Raw genomic sequence first — 23,707 nt, forward strand, 5'->3', positions numbered from 1 at the left:
GAAAATGTGTTTCCTTATAGAAATTTCTTTCTGTTGTTGGGGAGATGGAAATACAAAATCTCATTTATCACGTTCCACAAACTCAGTAGACGCTCAAACCAGAAAGCTCCAGCCACATCAGCAATATGAATAGCTCTGCATAATAACTTAAAATAATGCACCAAGCGGGTGCCAAGTCCTATAGCTGGTGCACAAAGTACCAGCAAATCCTTTCCTAATACCAGGGGAAGTGCTGTAAATGGATACAGGGCCCTGTGGTCTCCTATGAAGGGAGTTCTAGACTTTCCAGTTATGAACAATAAAAGGACAGAACCCCACCGTTTGTGATGCAGGGCTGTATTCAGCGTCAGTGCAGCGATAACAGAACTGGGTGTCAGTCTGTACACCCGAGCTGTACAAAGCACGGAAGCAGAGCAAAGCCCTTATTTACTCAACCAGTGCCATAGCCACAGGTGTCCCCCACAGCAGCGCTCTCTGGAGGAAGGTTAGGCTTTAAGCCTTTGACAGCTTGGCCATTATCAGATCACTGCAGTGGGAGCACAGACAGCCTGCAATTCTCTGCTTCAGTCCTAGAAAATCTTTCCGCCACCGGATCATCACACGGTCGAGAGTTAACAAGCCGTGGAGATAAATTCCAGCTATTTATACCAGATGTAGCCCTGTAGTTACAAGCAAAAACAAGAAGCAGAGTTGCTCCAAGAAGTCTGTTGTGGGTAAAAGTCCAGAATTATTTAAGTGAAAGCTTCGGTTCTGCAGGATTTGTTAAGGAAAGCAGATATATACATCAACGCTGCTGTTGTTCGGGATGACACACAACACAGGCATTGTTTTGACACCTCGGAGCTCCAGGCTGCTGTTAACACTAAAACTTGCTCTCCAGGCAGGAGGAGCGTGAAGGGGATGTGTCGAGCTTCTCTAATCTATCTGTAAATTTACAGCAGCCTTATTTCTGCAGTGGTTTAGTGCTTATGGAGCATCCTCAAAACTGACGACCAAACGGTTTAACCAGCATTAAAATTACTTTGAATCAAAGGGAAAAAAAACAGGCAAGTAAGCATGCCCATTTTCCATTCTTGAAGATGAGGAGGATAGTGACGTGCAATGAAAAAATTCCAGTAAAACCATATTTGAGAATCTTTCTCCGGGGCATGTTTAGATCATGGGTTATTTCTGTCATACTGGTGGGTAAAATTAAGCCGTTCTGCATTTCTGAGAGCACTGTTGACATGAGAGCCCTCACAGCCCCTGGGCACGAAGCCACCTGGTGTGCTATGGCTGCCACTAGGGACCAGCCCAGGGGCACTCAGCCCCAAGCACCCCCTTCACCCAGAACAAGGGTGTCCCCCCCATCTGCCTGGGGACAGCCCAGATCAGGGGGGACCCTTGAGCCCCCCACCCGGACGCTGGTTGCACCCTGGATCTGCAGGGAGCAGCCAGGCCCAGCCCCAGCCGCATGGTGGCCATGTCGGCCACGTCAGCCATGTTGGCTGGGCCTCCCTGGGGCCGCAGGTGCCTCTCGTCTCCCCCTGCAGCTGGTGTGCTCCGTCCTAAGGCGGCTTTAACTCTTTTTCTTATTTCTCCTCCTTGCAGTGTTACTGGCAGAGTGTGGGCAGCACCGTGACATTGCAGCCAGCGGGTAGGAGGGAGGTGGCCATGCATGCCTGGGGAGTGGGGAGGGATGTCCGGAGAGGGGGTGATGAGGGAGGAAAAATGCACAAACTGCCCCGAGCTCGGGCAGTACATGAATCCCATGGGGACAGGGCCCAGAGGGAGCCTTCCCTCACTCCCAGCCCCAAAAACGCCCTGGCTGCAAGGCGACGAGGCCAGTGGGGTGCTGCCACCATCAGGGTGCAGCTGGTGGCCCTGTGGGTGGTTTTATTCTGACACCTGCAATTGACAGCTCTTGTATTTTTCCTTTCTAACAGTCAATCTTGAAAAAATGAATTTTAACGTCTGGAACATCAAGGAGATGCTTAGCACTCCAACAGCCTCTGGGTAAGTGCTGTATGTTTTCACCATTTTCGTGCTTATCAGACTGGAGCCATCAGGATGGGCTGTGTTTTTCTCAGGGTCACTACCCTGTGAGTTTGCAGTAAAATGCATGTAAGTGGTATTTGACAGTACAGTGAGGTCAGATAAGCCAGAAATTTCCCATCGGCTTACGTATCCTGACACTCATGGTGTGTTCATTCCAGAGGTCATTCATACGTCTCCAGATAAGGGCTCTCCATTCTCCACATTGGCTCAGAGTTTCCTACCTTAGAAAAATACAAAAATGTGCCTTCTTGCTACATGCACTAACTGCACGTCATGTGTGTTTGATCTGCGTGATTCCCAGTGTGCACAATTTATACCACAGAGCCTGTTAAGTACAACAGCCTCTCTTAAGATTATAAGGGAATTGTAAATACAAGGAACCTCATCCTGACATGTGACAGGTTATGGTACAACATATTTTGGAGGTCTTGCACTGCCAATGTAAAACATTCCTGGGATTATCAATGCTTTGGCTGTTTAATAACATTTACACAAATTAAACATTTTAGTGGTCCATTTACTGGGTTTGAGTTCTATAAACAGAGGCATCCTGAGGAACAGCAGGTTGTATTTCCTGCGCTAAGAGGCACTTCTGCAACTATGGTGCAATACAGTGAAATGTGGTTTGGTTTGGTTCAAACATGGGATGTGCTGATTAATAGAAACAGCTGTTCTGCCTGCCCTGCTTCCCAACTTTCTGGTGATTTTAAGGCTGTTCTCTTGTCTTGGTCTAGGGTAGGGAGAGACAGAAACTTTTGAAGATACATAACCTAGGAGGTGATCTAGGTGCTGGAAAAGCAGAAGCCACCATTTTGTTGTAGCTTTCTGTTTCTAGAGACTGTTTCTAGAGACTCTGCCGCAATTGCATTGTCACTGTACTGCCAAAGAAGGGGTGGGAGTATGGGGGGAGGCATGGGCACGGGACAGCTGAGGGAACAAAAAGAAATCTCTCTAGAATTGATCTGCAGTTAGTCCTGGTCTGGTGAATGTTGGTTAATTAACCTGTTCTGTGATTCTGTTTGTGTTTGCATACTCAGCCTACTAAACACTGTGATAGATTTACCGTTGTAGGGAATTTAAAAATCACTGGATGTTCTGCTAAAAGCTATTCTGTGCTTCAAGCAGGAATTTATTCAGGAAAGTCCTATGGCCTATCTTATGCAACATGTCTAATTAGATAAGTTAAATGTTCCTTTCTTGCCTTGTGTAAAAGATAGATAAAATGAATCATAATTTGCAATATCATTACACATTATGTAACCAAAATTATTCCATATACTGCATTGATATGCATGGCTGATTTTTTTTCCCAGCAGAAGTCAAAGAGCAGCTAGAAGTCTCCACATCTATAATATACAATGAAACAACAAATATTACTTGTATTAAACATCTGGAGAGCAAACGCTAAGACATATTACATTTTTATGTAGCAGAGTAATGCTCTTTGCATCACTTGGCTAAAAAACAGAGCCAGATTTATCTCTTGTTTAATTCTGGGGAAGCTAATTGATGAATTTGGTCGTCTGATCCTCTGGTAGTTATATAACTAACTGTTGTTCAAACTCACGATTTTAGTCATACTGTCTCTGATGTGGCCTGATGTTACCATGATGATGGATGATAATGAAAGCATAATAGCAGTTTCCTTTCCCGTTATAAAAGTGCTTGTCATATACCTATGAATTAATTGAGTTTTGCACAGATGCAAGGGTCAAAGGGGAGCCAATTCAGAGAAGAGTGTGTTTATATCTGTCATGATTTAGTCTTTATAAACATGCATTGCATAATTCTATTGTCTTCTTGGTACCTGAAGATATTTTTATATATATTTTTTTAATTGAATTAAAAAGTTATGTCTCAGTGGTTTTGAAACCTGCAATTTTCATTCTGGTCAGAGACTGAACTGGGGAAATTTAGTTGTGAATGTCTGTATGTGTATATATAATATGTATGTAATTTATATATGTATAAAGCATTCTGTGGAGTTGTGCAATACCAAAGGAAATGAGTAGAAGAAGTACTGGTGCCTGTTTGTAAGGGGATTGTTTGAGTTCCTTCCTCCTCCAAAGTGTCCTGTCAGCTACCAGATCTTCCCTTTTAACTATTTTATTAATGCAGGAGAAAAATACAGACAAGATTTTAACACCTACTCCTCAGCACTCCACGTTTTTTTGAAGTGAGTTGAGAGGGTCCAATAGGTCATGAAACATTACTGAAAATGCAGCTGGGCTTTTGGAAGAATTAAGATGAAGGAGAGGGTTCTCAGACAGCAAATTAACTTTTTCTAAGGAAAAAAAAAAAAAAAAGTTATTCATAGGAGTATGTGCATGTATTTGAGATGGGGGGAAGATGTGTTAATTACTTCTCCCGGCTCTCTTCTCCTGTTACTAGATACTTTTCTCACTACAGCAGGATATGATGTATAAACTGCAGAATACTGTCTTTAAGAGAGCTTCTAAGCTGAAACATGAAATCAGCATATAGTATTGGCAGGGTACAGCTCACAGTGTTAGCTCTTTGCACGTTTGAGGCAGGGTGTTACTTTTGAGAGCAGCTGCCACCAAGTCCATAAGAAATGCAGAGCTCCAGTGATGTAATAAGGTCATGACAGAGTTTCTGCAGCAGCCCAAGATTGCTCTGAACCATCACCTCTTGTAACTCCTTTCTGTCTGTGTCTCACAGCAGACTGGGGACTTGGGGTTTTATTCATAATCTGTCTGTCAAGCACACATAATCTTCTCTGTTTCTGCTGGCAGTCTGAGAAATAGGATGGGGTAACCAGAGTCCCTGTTTTGCCTGTTTGTAATGTACAAATATTGACATAATAGAGATCTTAGAAACTCATCGGAAGGAAAGTTATCTAGTTGGACGCTGTAATATCAGGGTGCCAATTATTTAAGAAGGTGGGAGGATGTGAGGCCAATAAAGTGACAGCTATGCAGCGGAGAAAGCTTAGAGTCAATTTAAGTGTATCGACAAACAACACAATTTTTGTGGATTGAAATGCCAGAGCTAATTAGAGAAAATGTCGTATTAGAGCTGTACTGCTGACTGCCCAGCCAGAAGGGAACACGGAGGAGGATCACAGAGGACCTGAGAATAGCGGTCACAAAAGCAATGATGCTTCAATTAGCTTTATATCGACCGGGTAAGCATCGCTGGGGCATGATGCTGAAACTAGATTTTCAGCACCATAAATACCCGCCTCAGCCAGGGAACTCCCAGGGAAGAAATGCATCTTGCCTTGGTCTCGAGCTGAGCATAAGACCCTCATTCAGAATATTACTTTTGTGGTGCTGCTGTAAAAGTGGCAATAATGAACTGGACTCAGCATCTCTGCAGGAGCAACAAAAGCCGAAAATCCACCACAGAAACGTGTAATTTCAAAAAAAGATACTGACATAGAAGTACGAAGCCTCATTAAAATAAATGTAAAGGGACAGCCAAAAGGGTTAAATGTTTGCCTGAGGCACAGAGATTATTTAGACCTCATACTGAAGAGCCTCATTATTCAGAGTCACACTGAAGCATAGAACTAATGCCTACAAGCTATCAGATCAAACTGGAGATGGACTGGTACCAGCCTGACACTGCTAAATGGCATGGTAAAGAAGACTATTGAAAATGAGAGGGTGTGTTTTAAGAAAGTAAAGAGTATTAAAAATATAAAAATAGGAAATGATATATTATGATTTTAAATTGAAGTTACCAGAATTTTCTTGTTTCATGTGAAAAGCAGTAACTTGCTAGAGGCATAAAAACTACTAATAAACCTATTTCCAGAGACATCAGAAGCAGAAAGCCTGCCAGAGAGCATGTAAGGCCAATACATGATAAAAATATTAAAGAGGCATTCAAAAAGCATGCTGTAAGCTGAGGCCTGCTTGGGCCATTGCTCTCTACATCATATTTCTGCTGCTGAGAAACATCTTCCAAGTTTAACAGCCTTACTCGATCCATTATTTCACGAATTTCCATCCCACATAGCAGAGCCACAAATTCTGAAGTTGCCTTAAGGTCCCAGAATTAGCAGAAAATGGAGACAGCCAAGACAACGCCGATGAATGAGCAACTGTAAGAACCCTGAGCCTTGGAGGAATCAGAAACTGAGTGTGCCATGCAAGCTGGAAGACAGCTTCAGACTGGGGGGCAAAAAATTACCTCCAAATGTCTGATTCCTAATGTGGCCAGGGATAAATTTTGTGTAAGTAAACAAGGCTGTGCCGCAGAAATCTCTGACTACTGGCTCCTTGCTCAGGACAAAGGAGCTAATGCGGTTTCCAAGGTGAGGAATGTCTGGGTGCTATTGAATCACGTTGGAATGAATAATGGAGTTGCTCATAGAGAGTAAAAATGACCTTGAGGAATTAAAACAAGAGCGGAAGGAATTTGAGCCTGAAATCTGGAAACTGGAGGCAGTGTCTGAGCTGAAAAGCCTATAGGGACCCTGTTGTGGTTAATACATTCAGGTTGGTGCCAAAATCTGTTTGTAGAAATTCCTTATAGGATACAAATGCAACAATGAAATGAACGATTTGCAACAAGCAGGTCATTCAATTCCAGAGGACAGGGAACAGAAAAATAATGTTATGCTGATGCTGTTTCCAGCAAAGTAAATGGCTGGAAGCTGCAGTATCAACTAAAACTCCTTCATTTGAACTCCTCCAAGCCCCCTGGATGCTAAAGTTTCTCCTCTATACCCAAAGCGAATGCTGATCCTTGCTTGTTTGCTGAACACCTTGACAGGCTGCAAATAGTAACTACGAGAGCAGCATAGGAGAGCTAGAGACAATTCCTATACATACAGAATAAAGCTACGAGGAAGAGCAGATGAAAAGGAGCGTCCAGCATTTCAGTTGGATTTGTTGTGATGCAGTCCTGGTCACTAAATGAGAAGGAGCAGGAAGGGCTAGGAGATTTTCTGGACAGCAAGCAGGAGAAGAGGAACTTTATCGTACTGATACAGCTCAAGATTGCTACCAGGAGAAGAAGATTTCTTCTTGGGAAAGAAGCTTTGAAGAAATATGTCAGGAAGGTGTAAGTGAGCTTCACCCACAGAGCTTCAGAAAAGGAGGGATGTTGGCACAGGTTCAGGGAGGATGATGGAACTGAATAAAATCACAGCAGCACCACCAATGGATGTTATTTTGGAAATTGTAGGAGACTCATATTGCTTTTCCAACCGACTCTTGGAGCTTGGTGTTGGCACATAAAGATGGATCCACACAGCCGAGTAAAAATTGTTTTTACAGACCAATAAGGCCTATGACACTACAGTTACGTGGTTTAGTGTGTTGATGCACCTAGGAACACAAGAAAAGGGGATTTATTGCGTGCTGTATTTCTCTGGGAGTGTTATATCTGACAGCTATTTGGGGGCAAGGCAGGCCCTTTAGCCTAAAGGTGATACGTTCACATCTGGTGATAGTATTTGCATGATTGGAACTGATTGGAACTGGCAAAAATGCAAGAAGCTCCACAAAGATCCAGCTTCTTGAGAGGAGGGGTATTCACACTGACAACAGGGAAACTGAGACCGCGACGAGCTAGCTGACTCCCCAGATATGCAGAGGGCTGCAGATTTTTGAGGTCACGCTCATATTACAGAAAGTGTCGGAGCTGCCAATATTACAATTCCTTGCATTCAATTAGGTGGGAAAAAGAACCCATTCCATGGTTGGCAGAGTATGATTTAGCGCTTTTGGAGCTGACAGGAGCTTGTGATGGCGCTTGTCTTACATACCTACATCTTTTTTTTTGCTCTGAGTGCATCCAGTAGTGCAAACAGCATAGGAGCACTCTTGGCACAAATGCGTGGATGACTCAGGGAACGGCTCGTTTTAGCAGAAAGCTAAGAGTTCTCCTGAGATAAACTATTGCATCACCTAGGAGGGACTTCTAACCGGGATTGAATCTCTAGAATGCTTCCTCGCTGTTCATAAGGAAGGGTTTATATTTAGGACAGGTCACGCTCCCGTGAAGCCCAGCACCCTGAAGGAAACGGTCAGGTGGCTGGAGAGCTGTGGTTGTCTGATCTCACCGTCACGGGAAGGCCTGGCCCAAGCGTGGCCAGGCTGATGCCTCGTCCAGATGGCTTTGTTAGCAAATTAACTGCCAGCAGTGTTTAGCAAGGGAGAAAGAAATCTGGGAAGGAATGTGCTCAAAGAGACATCTGGTTCGTCTCCCCCCATAGTTTGCAGAAGTGCCATCATTCCTAAACTAACCACCAAGAGAGGACTTCAGACAGAAAAATGAGGCTCCAGAGCCGTCTACAGCCTTCTTTGGTCATGGTGTCAGTGCAGAGAGAGGCTGGGAAGTCACCCAGACCTCGCAGAGACCTCTGAGCTGCAGCTCCTTGCGTTCAGCCGTCAGGTGCCGTGAGGGGACCGGGCATCCAGCAGGGATGTGGCATCCACCAGGAGCACCGGGCGCTGTCCAAGGGGGTCATGGAGCCGTGCGTTGGCAGGAAGCACTTGGGGAGTGTAAAAACCCTTACTCGAACTAAGAGGGAGCTTTCTTGCCTAAAAGACTGTCAGGTTTAGAAATGATGTGATACCCACACTGCAGGCCAGGGTGCTGCCCACGTGGGGTGGTGGCAGCCCGCGTGCTCATGTCTCTTCCTGACATGCTGCGGGCTGCAGATATAAAGTGAGTTCTTTTGTACAAAGCGTAGCTGGGGTGGAAACAGGAAGCCATGCAAGTGAAACTTACGTTCAGATTTCTCTTTTGGTAGATTTGGGGCCCACAGAAAGATCAAGGGAGGTTTTGAATTCAGGCAGATTTATCAGGCTTTTTGAGGATGCACAAACCCATACCTCATCTGTCTATTTTTGACCGCAGCTCAGTGTACTCGGTGAGCTCAAAGCCAGAAGTATTAATATGATATTGTCACTGACACCGCTCTATGAAGAAGAGGGAGGCTGAGCAGTTCAAATGCTCCCACTAAACCCTCTCCCTTTTGTGTGTATGGTGTTTGGGCTCCTTCCAAAAGTGGGGATTAAACCGAACACGTCACTGCTAATAAATGTTGGGGTGATCATCTTTTGTTAGACACACGAATTAGTCTCCTGCTCTTTTTTACTTTAGTTACATGATTTGTTATGGAAGAGTCTGCCTAAGAGTCTCCTTCATTAATTTTGATCTCTAATTCCATTCCGTTTATCACTGTTTTGCCAGGCTTGATCAGGAGAAAGTCCTTGTGATTTATTAGTAAACCTTTAGATTTTAATTAATTCAGTTTGTTTCTTCCTTGACCCTTTTTAGGAATTGTTACACGGTGAGATTTTTGTTCCTGTGGGAGGGCTGGGGTAAGGCTTTGTACAGTGGCACAGGTGGATGAGGTGGAAGAAAGGATTTCATCTATTGATACTGAGAAACAGCACCAAAGGCAGCAACACACCTCTTGCAATTTGGTAGCTTAATTTGGGGAGAATAAGCCTGGGCCAGCATTTCTTACATTTGGACCTAGCCTAAGCTGTTCATCCGACCTTGTAAACATGGAGCAATGGAATATGAAAAATGAAGAAGTCTCTGTCTTTGCCAGCAAAAAAAAAAATTGAAGGCAGTCTCTGACAGAACAAAAAGCAGTACAGCCAGTGGGAAACCTTCACCTGGGGGAACCTGGCATCGTACCGCAGTCCTGGGGGGCAAAGTGGTAGCAGCTGTGTCTGTGAAAGGGAACAGAAAGAGAGGAACATAGCACGAAGTCAAGGCCAGCTGGGAAGGGTTCATTTGGGTGGCACTCAGGGAAAAGAAAGATTCACTCACAACGCACTCTGTCCTGTTTCAGGCCTAACAAGTTTTCCGTCCGGAGCAATGCTCCCAGCGACTACTCGAGTCTGAGTGATTCTCAGCTGCTCTTTGGCTCCCAGTTCTGCCCGGAGAATGTGCAGTCGGCAGCGGCACCGCTGGAGCTGGGCACGCAGCTGGGACAGCACAACTCCCAGGACGTGAGTCTTGCTCCCCTGTTCAGCCCTGCACACACACAGCCACCATCTAAATTAATGGAAAATACTGAAAACGGGTGGTAAAATTGGCTGAGCCTGCTGAAATCAAGTTACCTTCTGATACAATAAGAGGAGTACATATTTACTGTAACTAGACAAAAGAGGAGCCTGGTTGGTGAAAAAACTTATTTATATGACTATTATTGGGATATTTTCTTTGATCACAATTTTTAATAACTAACATAATGTGAAATTGGTCTCAATCTAATGTCTTTACACCAGCTAGCTAAGATAGAATATTTCATCTATTCCTTTTTTGAACGATACTGCGTTTCTCTTTATTAGCTTTCTGCAAGAATGACAGGTATTTGGCATTTAATTCCATTTCCTGCAAGCTACCTTGCTGTATTGTTGTTATGGTAGATGCTTAAATGACTTTAGACGAAGAGCTTCTAAGCTCAAAATCTTTCTCCTACAGCACGTGGCCTCTGATGTTACCAGTCTCACTAAAATAGTTCCTGCACCACGAGCAGATACCAGCAGATCCAAATAAAGACACCTCAGAGCAAAGATCAGGAAAGAGCAGTCATGCCAGCTCCGTGGCCCTAGGCAGCCATTCAGTTCCAGATCCTGTCTGTTGTCCCCTGTGTTTTGCTGAAGATCTTGTCCTTTAAATGTATGGCTTTTCATCAGATGCAGGAAAGGAAACTCACTGTTCAGGATGAAAGAAAACAATTTAACAAAATTTGCCTTTTCTTATGTTTTAAGGAAAAGGCATTTCTATTTTGGTCACAAAGTGTCTGGAAAGTGTATAGAATGAAGAAGGTCTTCACTGCTTTCATACTAATGTTATCTTCTTGTTCTGAAATGTATATCGGAGCATGTGAAAAACAGCTACAGCCTGACGATGTTGCTGCTTGGCAGCAAATGATGTCACCCAAAAGGAAATTCAATAGGGTTTCCTTTAGATTAATGTACAGAGAGCACCCTGAAATTGTTTTATAGTCTCTGTGTTGTGCAACTGATGATTGCAACCAACTGAAAACAGTCAGGATGATGGAAAAGCCTTGAGTCTGAAGAAATTCAGTCTGAGTTTCAGTTCCACAGGGAGCCGATCAAACTAGGCACTCTAAGTGAACAATAATCTTGTCAAATTCTTAATCTCCTCACCCGATCTAATCTGTCACGTCCAATCACTGTGAACCCTCTGTCTGCAAAGCACTTGGTACAGAAATAGTTTTTGATAATTAATGTTCTGATTATTTTTATACTTCAACATTTTCCTTTCTTTTGTGCAACAGAGCGAGCCCAGTATTTTCACTAAATACCAAACGAAACCACAGTTATTTGATGAAGATACAAGAGAAAAAGGCTTGCTTAATTTTTGTGCAGGAAGAGGGAAAAGTGTCCTGGAAAATTTTGAAGTGAATAAGAACAAAATAAAGGACAAATATGATCGGTATGTAGACATCCATTACAAGTTCTTCCTGTGAAATCTGTTATCACTCCCTGCAGCTCCTACTTCTCCTCTTAAAAGTCACACATGACGTAGCTGCAGATTTCTCCAAGTAAAGTGTCCTTTCAGATTTTAGATAATCTCTGATTGGAAAGAGTCACAAGATGAGAGAATAAGGTTTACTTGCGATGAGCGTTATGTAATGCTTTCAGCCATAAGCCAGAAGGAACAACAAAACTATATCCTGAATTTACCTTTGCCTTCTTTATCTGATCAGCAAGGGTTTTGTTGTTTATTTGTTTGTTTGTTTTCCTTTGTGAAAGTCCATATTTCTCAAAATTTTATAGACTGTATAAAAGGGACTCCTAGGATGACATTTACATTTAGGACAGGTAAGGAGATTGCCAAGCATACTTCTGTGCAGAGGAAGATGCAGTGATTACAGTGTTATAAACCTGCACCTATCTCTATATTTTTTTCTGATATAGAGGATTTTTGTATGTGTGTTTTTGGGAACAGGCAAGTATAATTTGCTAATGAGCTCTTTGTCAGACATTAAGAATTAAATGTACCTGTAGGTCCTCTAGGACTTTAAGGATTAAGCTAAGAGTTTCAATCTCAAAAATGAAAGATGGCAAGCTCCCCAGTGCACCTATAAATAATTCTTAGCTCTGTACATTTTGTAATGTAACATCCAAAGTGAAACACATTTTTGTTAAAAGCCTTTAATCAGATCAGACTGTGTATCTCTTTCTCGTTTGCAATGGGCACTATGCTTCTGATAATGCAAAATCTGATGCTCTGGTGCCTATTAGAGAAGAGGAAGATTTTTGTAAGTGAATTATGAGGAATGGACACACAGTTTTAAATGTTTAGTCAGAACTCTTAATTATCCTTTATTTCTTCTTTATATTAATTATGCTTCTTTCTGCGCTCCAGATGCACTCCCAGATTAGAAGCATGTTTATATAAATAACTATATTATCTTTACAGAGATAAACGTGTAATTTATCCATTTATATCCCCCACAAGTTTGACTATTAGAATGAACATCTTCCTCTCCTAAGGCTAGGAATATTTCAGAAGCCCTGCCTAATTCTCACCATTAGCCTCTACCTGGCCTCCACCTTTCTGTTTGTTGCAGTTTGGATTACTAAATGATCAATTTAAAATGACCCGAATCTTCAGAGAGGAAATAGGTTATCGCTTTGCTTAGCAACAGTCCTAGCATTTTTGTTTGATAGGTTAATCATGAATATAGCCTGGTTCCTGATAGGCTCGCTCAACTCAAAAGGGTGGATAACAGAAACCACAGGCATAATCTCGGGAGAAAAGGATTTGCAGTATTTGTTCTTCCTGGCTTGGGCTTTGTTGATGCCGCAGTTTTTTTCCCTGTTTTTCCCACAGTTATTTTAGTCCAAATATAATACTCATGTATCTCAGCAACTGGCACGTCACCTCCACCACGGCTGGGTTCTTCCGGAGCAGATAGTGCAGCGGTAACACCCCAGCAGCTAGCAGGCAGTTGTGTAAATGCCTTCGGAAACTTCTGGGAGAGGCAGAAATGCTACGCCAAAACTGGGAGAGTTAAAAAAATATGTATATACCCCTGTGTGATATATGTGCATGTCTGTGTGTGTGTACACACACAAATATTTATATATTTCTTACTCTACCTAGCAGAATCTGTGCTTTCCTAAAACAAGTAATGTGACTTCAAAGGGTTATGTCTGCTGAAGTAAGCACATTTCTGTGTTTACACTGTGCACCGCACTATGCCTTGCAGTATTTCATGTCTCACATTTACTGTGATCTTTTCAGTTTCTAACTACTTCAGTAACGTTACATGTCTATTTTATTCCTTCTGTGTTGTTTTTTTTTTTTTTCTTTTTCATTTTAGAGAGGTCCTAAGCACCTTTATTTCCAGTATCAACGACAGGCTTCAAGGGGTAAGTTACTTCAAATTCAGAGCCCAGAACAAGGAAGAATTATAAATGCTGCAGAACATTCACCTTCTCTCATTTTCTGTGCTGATGTTTGAATTGGTAGACTGTTTGTCTTGAACACTTACATACTGTAGACCAACAATTGTCAATATTTTTTTTTCACATGCTATCCTCCTTGTGGCCAGTCCTTAGGGTCACAGGCTTTAGGGCCCTGTCTCAGAGTCAGCAATGGAATTTCTCTGGGGCTTGGGAGCAAGAACAGCCTTTGGCTGTCTGCAAATACAACTTCTTTCCTCTTGCCCAAAGAAAGTGGCTTGCTCTCAAGAACAAGTAAATGAAATGTATCTCACTCTCTGAAGACGAAGGTCTCTTCTCCCCGTAACTTTTAATAAATAATTAGAATAATGTTGCTATTGATGCTTTTTTAGAGATTAATATCTCTATTGCAAAATGATTTAAGATTTCTGCAATACTTTATGAGCCATTTGAGCCATTCCATATCTCCTTTGGGATTGCAACCAATGGATGGACAAACTCTTCCAAGTGACAGATAAATGTCCATTTTCAGGTTATTGCAGCAATGAGTTGCAGTCATTGTTCTGTGGGACTTAGGGCAGTGTTTTTGCACACAAATAAAAGACAACATATTAATTTTTTCATTTTCCTTCACATTTGCAGCTGCAAGCGTGCTTGGACAAATTTGAAGAAATGTTCAATTCAAGGAACAAATCCATTGTGGTTCATCTAGAAACCATTTCCAAGACATGTGAGTCCTTTCTGTACTGCTGTTAACAGCAGAGGGCACAGTCAAACTGCTGAATGTCCGCGTGTTGTCTCCAAGCTGGGGTGAACTATGCAAGCCATGCCACTCACAGCTGCTACTCATAAGGGAGAAGAGCAAAATAAGACCTATTCACAGTATGGCCTTTGCTTTTCTATTCTTGTTATGTTATATTTACCTTGTCTCTGCTCTCATGTCAAAGAACTTAAGCGTGGCATGGTTAGACACCATGCACGTACGTGCAGACAGATGCATCTCTTTGGTTTTGTGTCCTGCCCAGGGTATGAGCATTTTTAGACTGTATCTGGTACACTAATGGAATACACAGTAAAAATGAGATAGATATTTAAATCCTGAATGTCTACTTTCAGTTTTTAAGGCATTCTCAGATATTCATGTTAGCTTGAAGTTTTCCATCTCCCCGTAATGCTTGAAGTGATTGCATTTTACGTATGAGCAAAATTGGTGCTGCTCTTCCTAGGTAAGAAGCAAGTAATGAGATGCACTTTTACCGTGATGAAAGGGTGACCTCCCAGAAAAGCCAATAATGTAAAATACTTTTGAACAGCTCTGTCTCTGAAGTGGCTAGTCTTTTAGTAGCAGTCTTTATTGAGGGAAAGTGCTTCAGAGAAATTGTTTCTAATTTGGCTTAGATCTGAGCCTTTGAGAGTACAGTAATTTTTAATGCTGCCATTATTTTTTATCAACACCCTGTCAGGACTCTGTTCTTGCACTGCTCTGTGCAAGAACAAGAAGCCAGCTTCAAAACACGCAAGAAGTGCACATTATACCTTGTGAGAGCATGGTAACAGACCTTCCCAAAAGCACTAGGATATTTACCATGCAGTAAAATGTGGCTTCCATGAAGTACAGCTTTGACAGATACCCTTTAAGTCACTGCAGACCTTCCCAGGCAAAAAGAATGGAGTCTGGTGCATTTTTCACGAGGCCATGGTAGCATGTACGTTTGAAATACCAATCATGTTTTGCTAAGAACACTCCCTTGCTGTGCTTGGCCAGTGCTCTTGGTGGGGCCTTAATGTAAGCAAGAATCTGTCTGTTTTGGCCAGCAAAAAAAGCCTTTTATTATGCATTTGCCCATCTCCTAATTACTTCACTGCCTCAGCTTGTCCACTCTGAGGCAGGGCTTTGCCTAAATTTGTATACCTCTTGCACAGAAGTAGTTGTCATGGCATTGAAAATCAAATTTATTGTTCATAATTCCCCCTCTTCCCTCCATACCATTTGCTCAGCTGTCCTGTTTCTTCTCCATAACCATTTTAAATAAATGTGCCTTGAATGAAATGAGAAACCTCCCAGAGGTGCCTGCTGCTAGATTTTCAAAGCAATTGAAAAGAAAAATTGGCACTTTCTGTAATGTATCATGCTGCAGAATGTTGAATATATAATGAAAACCATCACACGCTCCACAATGTTGTTCTTTTTATATTTCTGGGAGGTTCATCTGTCACTGGTTAATTGCTGATAAACACTGCTGTTTCACTGGTATCACAGTGATGGATAATTAAGTTCCCACCACATAAATACCTGCACTAGTGCCTTGAAAAGATCCCAACTGAGGCAATTCCGTTGGTATAAAATTCCTAAATTCAGGTGATAAAGAACTAAATTCAGAGCCAATAAAGCACTGAATACCGGTGGTTGATGATACAGCACCGTGGGATGTAGGTGACAAGGTGGAGATGTTAAATCGTTGGTAGTGGGGGATTTGACGTGCAGAAGATGAATGCAGAAAATGGTGAGGCTCTCTTCAGAGACAGAAGTCGTTCACCAGGACATTCAAAGAGCTCTGCAAAGTAAAGAAAGGTATAACTTCAAATCAAGTCCGTCTTCATTAGGAGCAAGTAAGGAGTCTCACAGGCCTCCTTTATAGCAGCAGGTAGCAAGTACATTTGGCAGAGTCTACACACAAAACAGAAAATATTTTTCAAAATATATTTCCAAAGCATTTCCAAGTGCTGTTGGGCTGGCATGCTCTGTGCAATAAGATAAAAAATGTTCTCTTCTGAGTGCCTGTCCATATGTGCAGGCACACAGAGCTGTGTCTGGCACTGGTGATGAGAGAACATTTGCCTGAGCAGGTTCCACAGAGGCACAGCTGCTCTCTTCCTTGCCCACATCTCAGTGTGCTGTGCACAGGGATGTAAAGAAGCAAGCAGACCATGTCTCCTCTGCTCTTCCACTTTTATGTAGAGTTTCTCTGGCTGACTTGCCAGCTCACCATTTGCTCACTCTTCCTGTTTTCATCTCCTGTAACTCATTTATTTTTTTATTATCCTCATTTTCATTTATATACCCACATTTATATCAAAGCTTTCTATTTTTTTTATACAAATCCTGATTTTCACAGCTCAGCCCTCTCCGAACTGCTTTGCTTCTCTGGTATCTGGCAGTTCCAGCTGTGACAGCTCACAACAGCCATGTCCTCCGCAACACTTCATCGCAAATGAGGAGCATATTCCCGGCAAGCATACCACAAACAGTCCTCTACCAGCAGTGGTGGTAAAAAAATGTGCAATGTTTCCCTAACAGAGGTACGAGCTGATGCAGTTCTCTGACAAAATCCAGTGTTTGATGGGCAGTTTTCAAACATGACTCGCTTGGAGACTCCCCAGGCCCAGTAGTTGCTGGCAAGGTTTCCAGGGGAATTCGGTGTGCTTGCACTGGTGCGATCTGACCGTGCTTACTGTGAGCAGTGTGGTCTGGGCTGTGACACCCAGGCAGCCCCCTTACGTTCTGCATTTGTATCGACTGAAAAGTGAAAAAGGTTGAAGACTGCTAAAAGAAACACCTTTCCCATATAGCTGCTAGCTAGCCATGCAGTGACCGGCAGTGAAAGTTGTTGAGGTGAGGAAGTTCACCAGGCTCCAGCACGGCCTTGGCGTGGATGTCAGGAGGACGTGTAACTGTCTCGGTAAATGCTGACCCCCCACACCTCAGGACTTCAGGCCACAGGACAGCAATCTGCTGTGAAGCAAGCAGAGGTCAGGGGCTGCCTACCCCATAGGCTGCTGCTGCAGATGTCTCCTGTGCAGTGGAAGGGGACCCAGCCTAAGCAGGCACAAACCTGGCAGCCGACCGCTCCGGGTACGCCTGCAGGATGCAGCTGTGACGCTCTAAATGTCTGCAGCTCTGTGACTGCCTATGGAGGAAGCTCGGTGCTCTGCTGAGCTCCTCAGCTGTTATTGCTGCTCGTGTCTCACCGGGTTTATACCACCTCCCATGTCCCCTACTGCACCATGGCACGGGGGAACCAACCTCCCCCCAGGGTGTTATTTAAAGCCTCCGTGCTGTCATTCCAACCTCGGGATGGATGGCAGAGACAACGATAGATAAGCATCAGAAGCAGTTGGTGTTTAATATTCCTAGGCTGGAGACCGACACTCCCTCCTGCGGCTGCTCAGCCTGTAATTTTCAGCTGTTGGGAGTGCAGCTGCACCCCAGAGCAGGCGGATTTGCTGGGAAGGCTCTGCAGCACGGGGCAGCAGGGTGGGCTCGCTCGGTGGGCCACCAGGACCTACCCGGAGAGCCCGAGGTGATTTCTCTCCTGACAGATTTCACATTCCTCATGTTATTACTGTAAGCCAGTAGCAGTCAAAGACAATGGTACAGCAAATCCAAGCATTGCGGTGTTCCAGGTTGTAAAAAACTGTTTTGTTTAGGCTAAAATACCTTAGAAGAGAGGCACAAGCCCGTGCATAATCCACCCGTTAACCGAGTAAAGATTTTTCCTCTATGATTGAGCTGTTCAATAACTATCTGCTGCAGGGTTTGTTTGAAGAAAACTTTCTCTGAAGCAGCTGTTCTTGATCATTTTAAAGACAAGAGATTTGACTAACAGGGTCCTTGATCTGATCTGGCTCGGCCATCTCAACGCCTTTTTTTTTCAGTCTAGATCAACCCCTGTTTTTGTTTTGTTTAATAATGTTTGACAAGTCTGAACACTTCTTGGTGTGGAAGCCAGAGAGGGAAGGAGAGTGCCTCTCCTCTGTACCGAGGTGTTTTTTTTTTTTTTTGCCTGCAGAATACTCCTACACGTACAAATGAGGCACATCCAAAAGGCTGGCTGTTGGGAGCTTGCCTGCAGCACGCTGTGCTGAGTCAAACGTATACGCAGATCACAAGCCCAGTGGATGCAGTGCTATTTATAGACCGAGGATACCATGTTGGAGAAGAACAGACAGGCTAGGGAAATCAGAAAGTTTTAAAAATAATTCCGAATTAAAATGTAGCGTACGGGGAAGAGCAGCGAGTGGAGGTAAGCCTTCCTGTATCCTCGCTGCATACAGCTGGAACACGCTGACGTGACGTGAGGGAGTCCCCTGCTTCAGTCACTGCTGCTTTCGTCCTGGTAGGACTGCGGGCCTGGAGGGGCTGGCAGCCTCCCCAAAACCTGCTCTCTGACTGCAGGTACCCCTCAGGTCTAAGCAGGGAGATGCAAAGTCTGCGAGGGCCCGCGGAAACATTCACCCCACCATTACGAACCCATCCTGCAAGTCACAACTTTCCCCCACGGATGTATTGAAAACATCAGCGTCTGTCAGGACAAAAGAGCAGAAGCTTAAAGTCTGCAAGAGAGAGCAAGCAGGGGCAACTGAATTGCCTGCAGGACCGGATTGCTTATTAGTTAAATATGTGCAGGTAATCCTCAGAAATAAGCCATGCTCTGTGGAGAGCAAGGTGATGGCCGTGCTGAGGAGGTGCAGAGGTTCCCCCTGAGCACGTTAACCCAAGGCCTGGGAGGAAGATGCATGGCCAGAGCAGCCGCAGGGTTCCTCCTCCCAGGGGACAGTGGAGTGCTCTGTGCCCAAGCACCACTGCTTTGGAGGAAGAGAAGAGAATATAAAATAACCCCTGGCACATAGGAAGGAGCTCTCACAAGGCACCAGCCCCTGCAGCACCGGACTCCCGTTACGTGAGGCTGAATAAGCCCAACGCTTTCAATCTCCTTTCATAAGAGGAGATTATCATCTAAGCACTTAATTATCTAGTAGCTTTTCTCCGCACGTGTCCCAGTTTGGTCTATTTTTCTTTGCGCGTAGATGGCCAGGATTGTGCACGGGCTTCCAGCCGTGCCGTGCTTGCACAGAAGCTCCCAGCAGCCAGAGCTTGTGCCCCTCCACACGCTGCACTGCCAAAACTCACCTGGTCTGCGGCCCCTGGGGCTGGCACACCGCTTTGTGCCACCTGCTAGCTGCCTGAGTGCCCTTCTGGCTCCTGCACCCAGTCACCACGGCAGATTTAGGCAGGACTGGCCCACGAGCAGTGCTCCCAGAGCTGTGTTTTCCCCTCCTCTCACCCCTCTCAGAAGCTGAGTTTTTCCCTTTAGTTGAGGCTTTGTGCCCCTCACAATTTTTCTCAGCTTTTTTCATATTACATGATGAAAAGCTTTGTTTGAGTCTACACAAAGGCACTGCATTGCCTTTGTCTAAAAAGTCACCTATCTTATCACAGGGTATTACATTAGTCAGGCACAATCTGCCTTTTATAAAGTCTTGTTCCGTTTTATTCCATTTTCCTTCCTATCTTTGATTACTCTTTCCTTTAAGGTCTTGCCTAAAACCTTGGACAATATGAGAACAAACTAGTAAGCCCATAATTGCTCAGATCTCTTCCTTTTCTTCTTTCCAAAATGTACCTTTCAAAAACGTCCCTGATTTTTATTTTTTTTTACAGAACCAAAGCTTATACAAGTACTTTCTGTCTGTCTCTCCCTAATAGTTTTTAACTCTTTGGCCAATTCCATCAAGAGTTTGACAGAAGGGCAGAGCTCACCGAGATAATTAAGTCCCTGCAAGCTTAATGAAAATAGCTGGGCAGGAGGGGAAGAGATCCTGAGCTCTCTGCAGCTCTGCAGCGTGTGAGCACGCCTCTCTGGGGTGAGAAGAGCCACCCTGAGGAGCTGAGATAAATGCTCCACGTGCAGGAACAGCTTCAGCTGGGCTCTTATCGCCGCAGACACCAAAGTCAATCAAACATGTTGGATTTGGAGAAAAAGAGGATTAATTAATTGCAGAGCTCTTGTAGCCACTTGTTGGAGCACGGGCTTTGCACGGATCTCTCTCAGGCACCCAGTGGCAGTCCAGGACTGCAGAGTTTCAGTTCTCCCGGCCAGTTGGCTTGGGAAGGTGTTGTTTTTGCAGGAGTGCTTTGCATCCTGTTCTGTTACAACCCACAAACGTTCCTGCCCAGCCACATCATCCGCACACACCTCCCTGTGCTGTCCAAAGGGAAGGCCAGGTGTGTCTAGTGAACGTCTCTCTGTGCTACATGGTGTATGGCTTCAGAGGAAGGCTGTACGATTGCTCAGGGTTTGTCACCTCCTTGTAAGCTGCAAACTGGGCTCCCGCGATGTGGTGTGTTAGCCACAGGAGTGGTTACAGTAAGAATAACTGCAGCTACACAGGAGGTTAATATTATTGCTGAATCGTCTGAAAAAATCGTGTGCCAGCTGCACTGTGACTCCTGTCACACTTTCAAGCTCCCATTTACCATCAGCTGGCCACAGAAGAGGGCTGAGCCAGTCCCACGTGGGTCCCTGTCCCAGCACAGTTCACAGACAATGAAGCCTCGTCCTTCCTTTCCTTGAACCAACCAAGTTCCCCAGCTTCGCGTAGCCTTTCATCTCTGGCTGCCATATTAATAGAACACAGTAAATGAGGTTTGGCCTGCACTCAGCATCTTATAAATTTCAAGTGCTTTGCATTAAACATGCACCCTATTGTTCATCGCTTGGTGCTTGGGGAGATCTCAGCTGGCGAATCGCTCTGGTTGCGCAGCACAGTGAAGTATTTCATGCCAAGCCGTGGAGGAAGTAGCAATGGTATTGATAGTACTTTATTCACATTTACAAATGAAAGGCCAAATGTGTTTTTTATTGATTTGCCTGTTTAGTGCAAGACACTCTTCAAAGTCACAGTGACTTGGTGCTGAAAGCCCTGGCAGATAAAAGCCAAATGGAGCAGGCGCTGCTGGAGATGGAGAGGAGACTTGCAGCCGTAAGTGGAGAAATTAATCTTTTATTCTGAATCTTCTGTCTGAATTTCTCCAATTTCTTCAAAATATTAACTGAATATTAAATTGTCTTCGGATAGAGGATTATAAAGTAGACTGCTCCTATTATAATGAAGAGGGAAAGACATATTAAAATGCTAATTCTAGGCCAGCTACTGACTGATGCTTACCCAAGAGCCTGTTCACAGTGCTGTAAGCTCTGCTGAAATCCTGGTCAGTAAGGAGGGAGCCCAACAGTGCCCTGTCGTGGCAGGCGTATGATGAAGCACGGCTTTCTCACACTGGCACATGCCTTTGCTGGAGGAGTTGATGCCTGCGAAGGGAGGGCACCTTGCAGAAGTGCAGTGCCTCCTTCCTTTGGCTTCCCAGAGGGAGGAGAAAAGAGGTCAGGAAAGAACAAGTGGGAGGCAGAGACAAAAGAGCGAACTCCAGACCTCCCAGAGTGGTGTGGTTTTTTCAAAGACCCTGCTGGAGGAATTGCTTTTGGCAAGGATGTGATGTGCCAGCACATGAGAGGGCAACCCAAGTGCCCCCAGTCCCAAAATTCCCATTGTTGTGGGACAGTCTGAGATGCGTATTGCACAGGGGGACACAAATTGCTAATCTTTGGGCTGGTACCCAATGTAAGGCATCTAACTGATGCATAGAACCAAAAGCTTCTTCTGTGAGTCCTATTATTGTACCTTTGAATGTGTTGTTTACTGCTTCTGCTCTGCTCCCTGCTTCCCCAGAAAGACGTGGAGATTTCAGATGTGAAATCCAGCATCCAGCAGCTGAAGGAGAGCCTGGAGTCACTGCCAGCTCAGCTGAGCGATCAGCACCTGAAGCTGTGTGAAGAACTAGGCTCCCTGAAGCTCCCTAGTGCCTTAGCCGAGCTGCAGACATTCATGTCCAGTGCCAGAGCCTCACCTCGGATGGTGGATGACTCTTCTCAGACCTCCCCTGGCACATGCCGGGGCTGTGCCTCACGTCAGGAGACCGAGCACTGGCCGTGCTGCCGAGGCAGGAGGGGTTGCAGCTCCTTGGGTCCGTCTCAGCACAGAGCCGTGCCCATGGAGAGCCAGCCCACTGGGGACGGGACACCTGGGAAGGACCTCAGCACAGCTTCTGGAGTCAGCCCCGTTGCTCAAGTGGTGTGTGGCAGAGAAAATACTGTGCAGGAGGTGAGATCTGTTCCGGGAGCGCAGAGCTGTGCTGCCCATCCCTGTATGTGCTGTGCTAACACTCAGTGTCTTGGGGAGAGCCAGAAGAAACACTGCCCCGTACCGCAGGAAGTGTCTCTGCTAACTCCTCTGAGGAAGGCCATCAGGAGGAGCACTGCAGCATTTAAAAATGTGACACCATCACAACAGAGGCAGCCTCAGGTTTGCCACCTCTTTGTACAGAACAACGTGCCCGGGCAAAGAGACGGGAATTCATCCACAGACCATGAGCTGGAGAATGTAGCTGTGGGGAACAAAGCAAAGCAGAAGTCAGGAAGGATCCCTTGGAATAAAATAATGGAGAAGAAGAAAACATACCCCAGCAAGAGGAAAGGAGAGCTCTCTAGAGGTGCTGACGGCGGGCTGAAGCAAGTAAGGGCAAACAGGATTATTGCTTTGGGAAGCTCCAGAAAAAAATGCCTGCCCAGATACACGGTTGGTCTCAATTTAGAAAACTCTAACCCGGTTTCTTCAGCTCCCAGTCAACAGATGCTCAGCAGTGCTCAGCCGAGGCTTACAAGGAATTTCCTACCTGTGCCGTGCTCCAGTAAAGGCGTGCAACAACTTGCAGACAAAACAAGGAGAAATCTGGAAAACAAGAAAAGAGTGATCGTTTCCAGCGCAAGGAGGAACTTCTGGGATTCCTCTCCCCAGGAGAATGTATTTTCCCTGTGCAGCACAACAGGTGGAAAGCAGATGAGCTGCTCTCCAGGCTCCAGTAAGCCAGGTCCCGGCAATGCGCTGCCCCAGCAGAGCACAGAATGCTGCTCTTTAGTTTTTGATAGCGATTATTCTGACTGAGGGGTTTCGTTTGGTTTTCAGTCTTCAGTGCAGGCGTGGCCATCTCAGTCACAGTTCCTTCCTCCAGGTGCATTACCTGCTGCCTCCTGAATTTGATCCCACGCAGGTGAGCGAGCTCCTGTTGGGCTGGCAAGAAGGGCTGGGTGACCCATGTGTGTTACAGCCCTTGGAAACAAGCAAGGCTCGTGCCTGGCACGCTTTGACAAGTTACTGCCCACTCGGAGATATTGTCAGATACTGGAAAGCCGAGTGGATCTGTATTATTTTATCCCCTGCCACCAGCAGGAATGCCTCGGGCTGTGGTTACTGCTGCATTTATGCAGCAAAGAAGTGTCTGCGGAGACTTTCAGCGGGGAGGAACCAGCTGGCAGATCACAGGCACACCGCTGATTCTCCTGCCACCAGACCGAGCACTTAGATCTGCTCCAAACTTTTCATCTAGATACACGGAATAATATCTTTGCAGCTGGAGGCTTTAGCTCTGCTCTTCACTCGTGGGCTCT

The 23,707-nt window shown here is 44.8% G+C and overlaps 1 protein-coding gene across 1 annotated transcript; it reads left to right on the top strand.

Moving 5' to 3' along the window:
• Positions 1-1,939: 1,939 nt before the first annotated feature.
• IHO1 (interactor of HORMAD1 1) lies at positions 1,940-23,204 on the top strand (the record flags this gene model as incomplete). Its single annotated transcript, XM_082768261.1, has 7 exons — positions 1,940-1,995; positions 9,827-9,986; positions 11,285-11,442; positions 13,340-13,388; positions 14,064-14,151; positions 21,082-21,185; positions 21,933-23,204. The coding sequence occupies 7 exons, from the start codon at positions 1,940-1,942 to the stop codon at positions 23,202-23,204; spliced, it is 1,887 nt and encodes a 628-aa protein (XP_082624387.1).
• Positions 23,205-23,707: the final 503 nt, after the last annotated feature.

This window comes from Aythya marila (genome assembly GCF_965140915.1).
Source record: "Aythya marila genome assembly, chromosome: 10".
NCBI classification, from domain to species: domain Eukaryota; kingdom Metazoa; phylum Chordata; class Aves; order Anseriformes; family Anatidae; genus Aythya; species Aythya marila.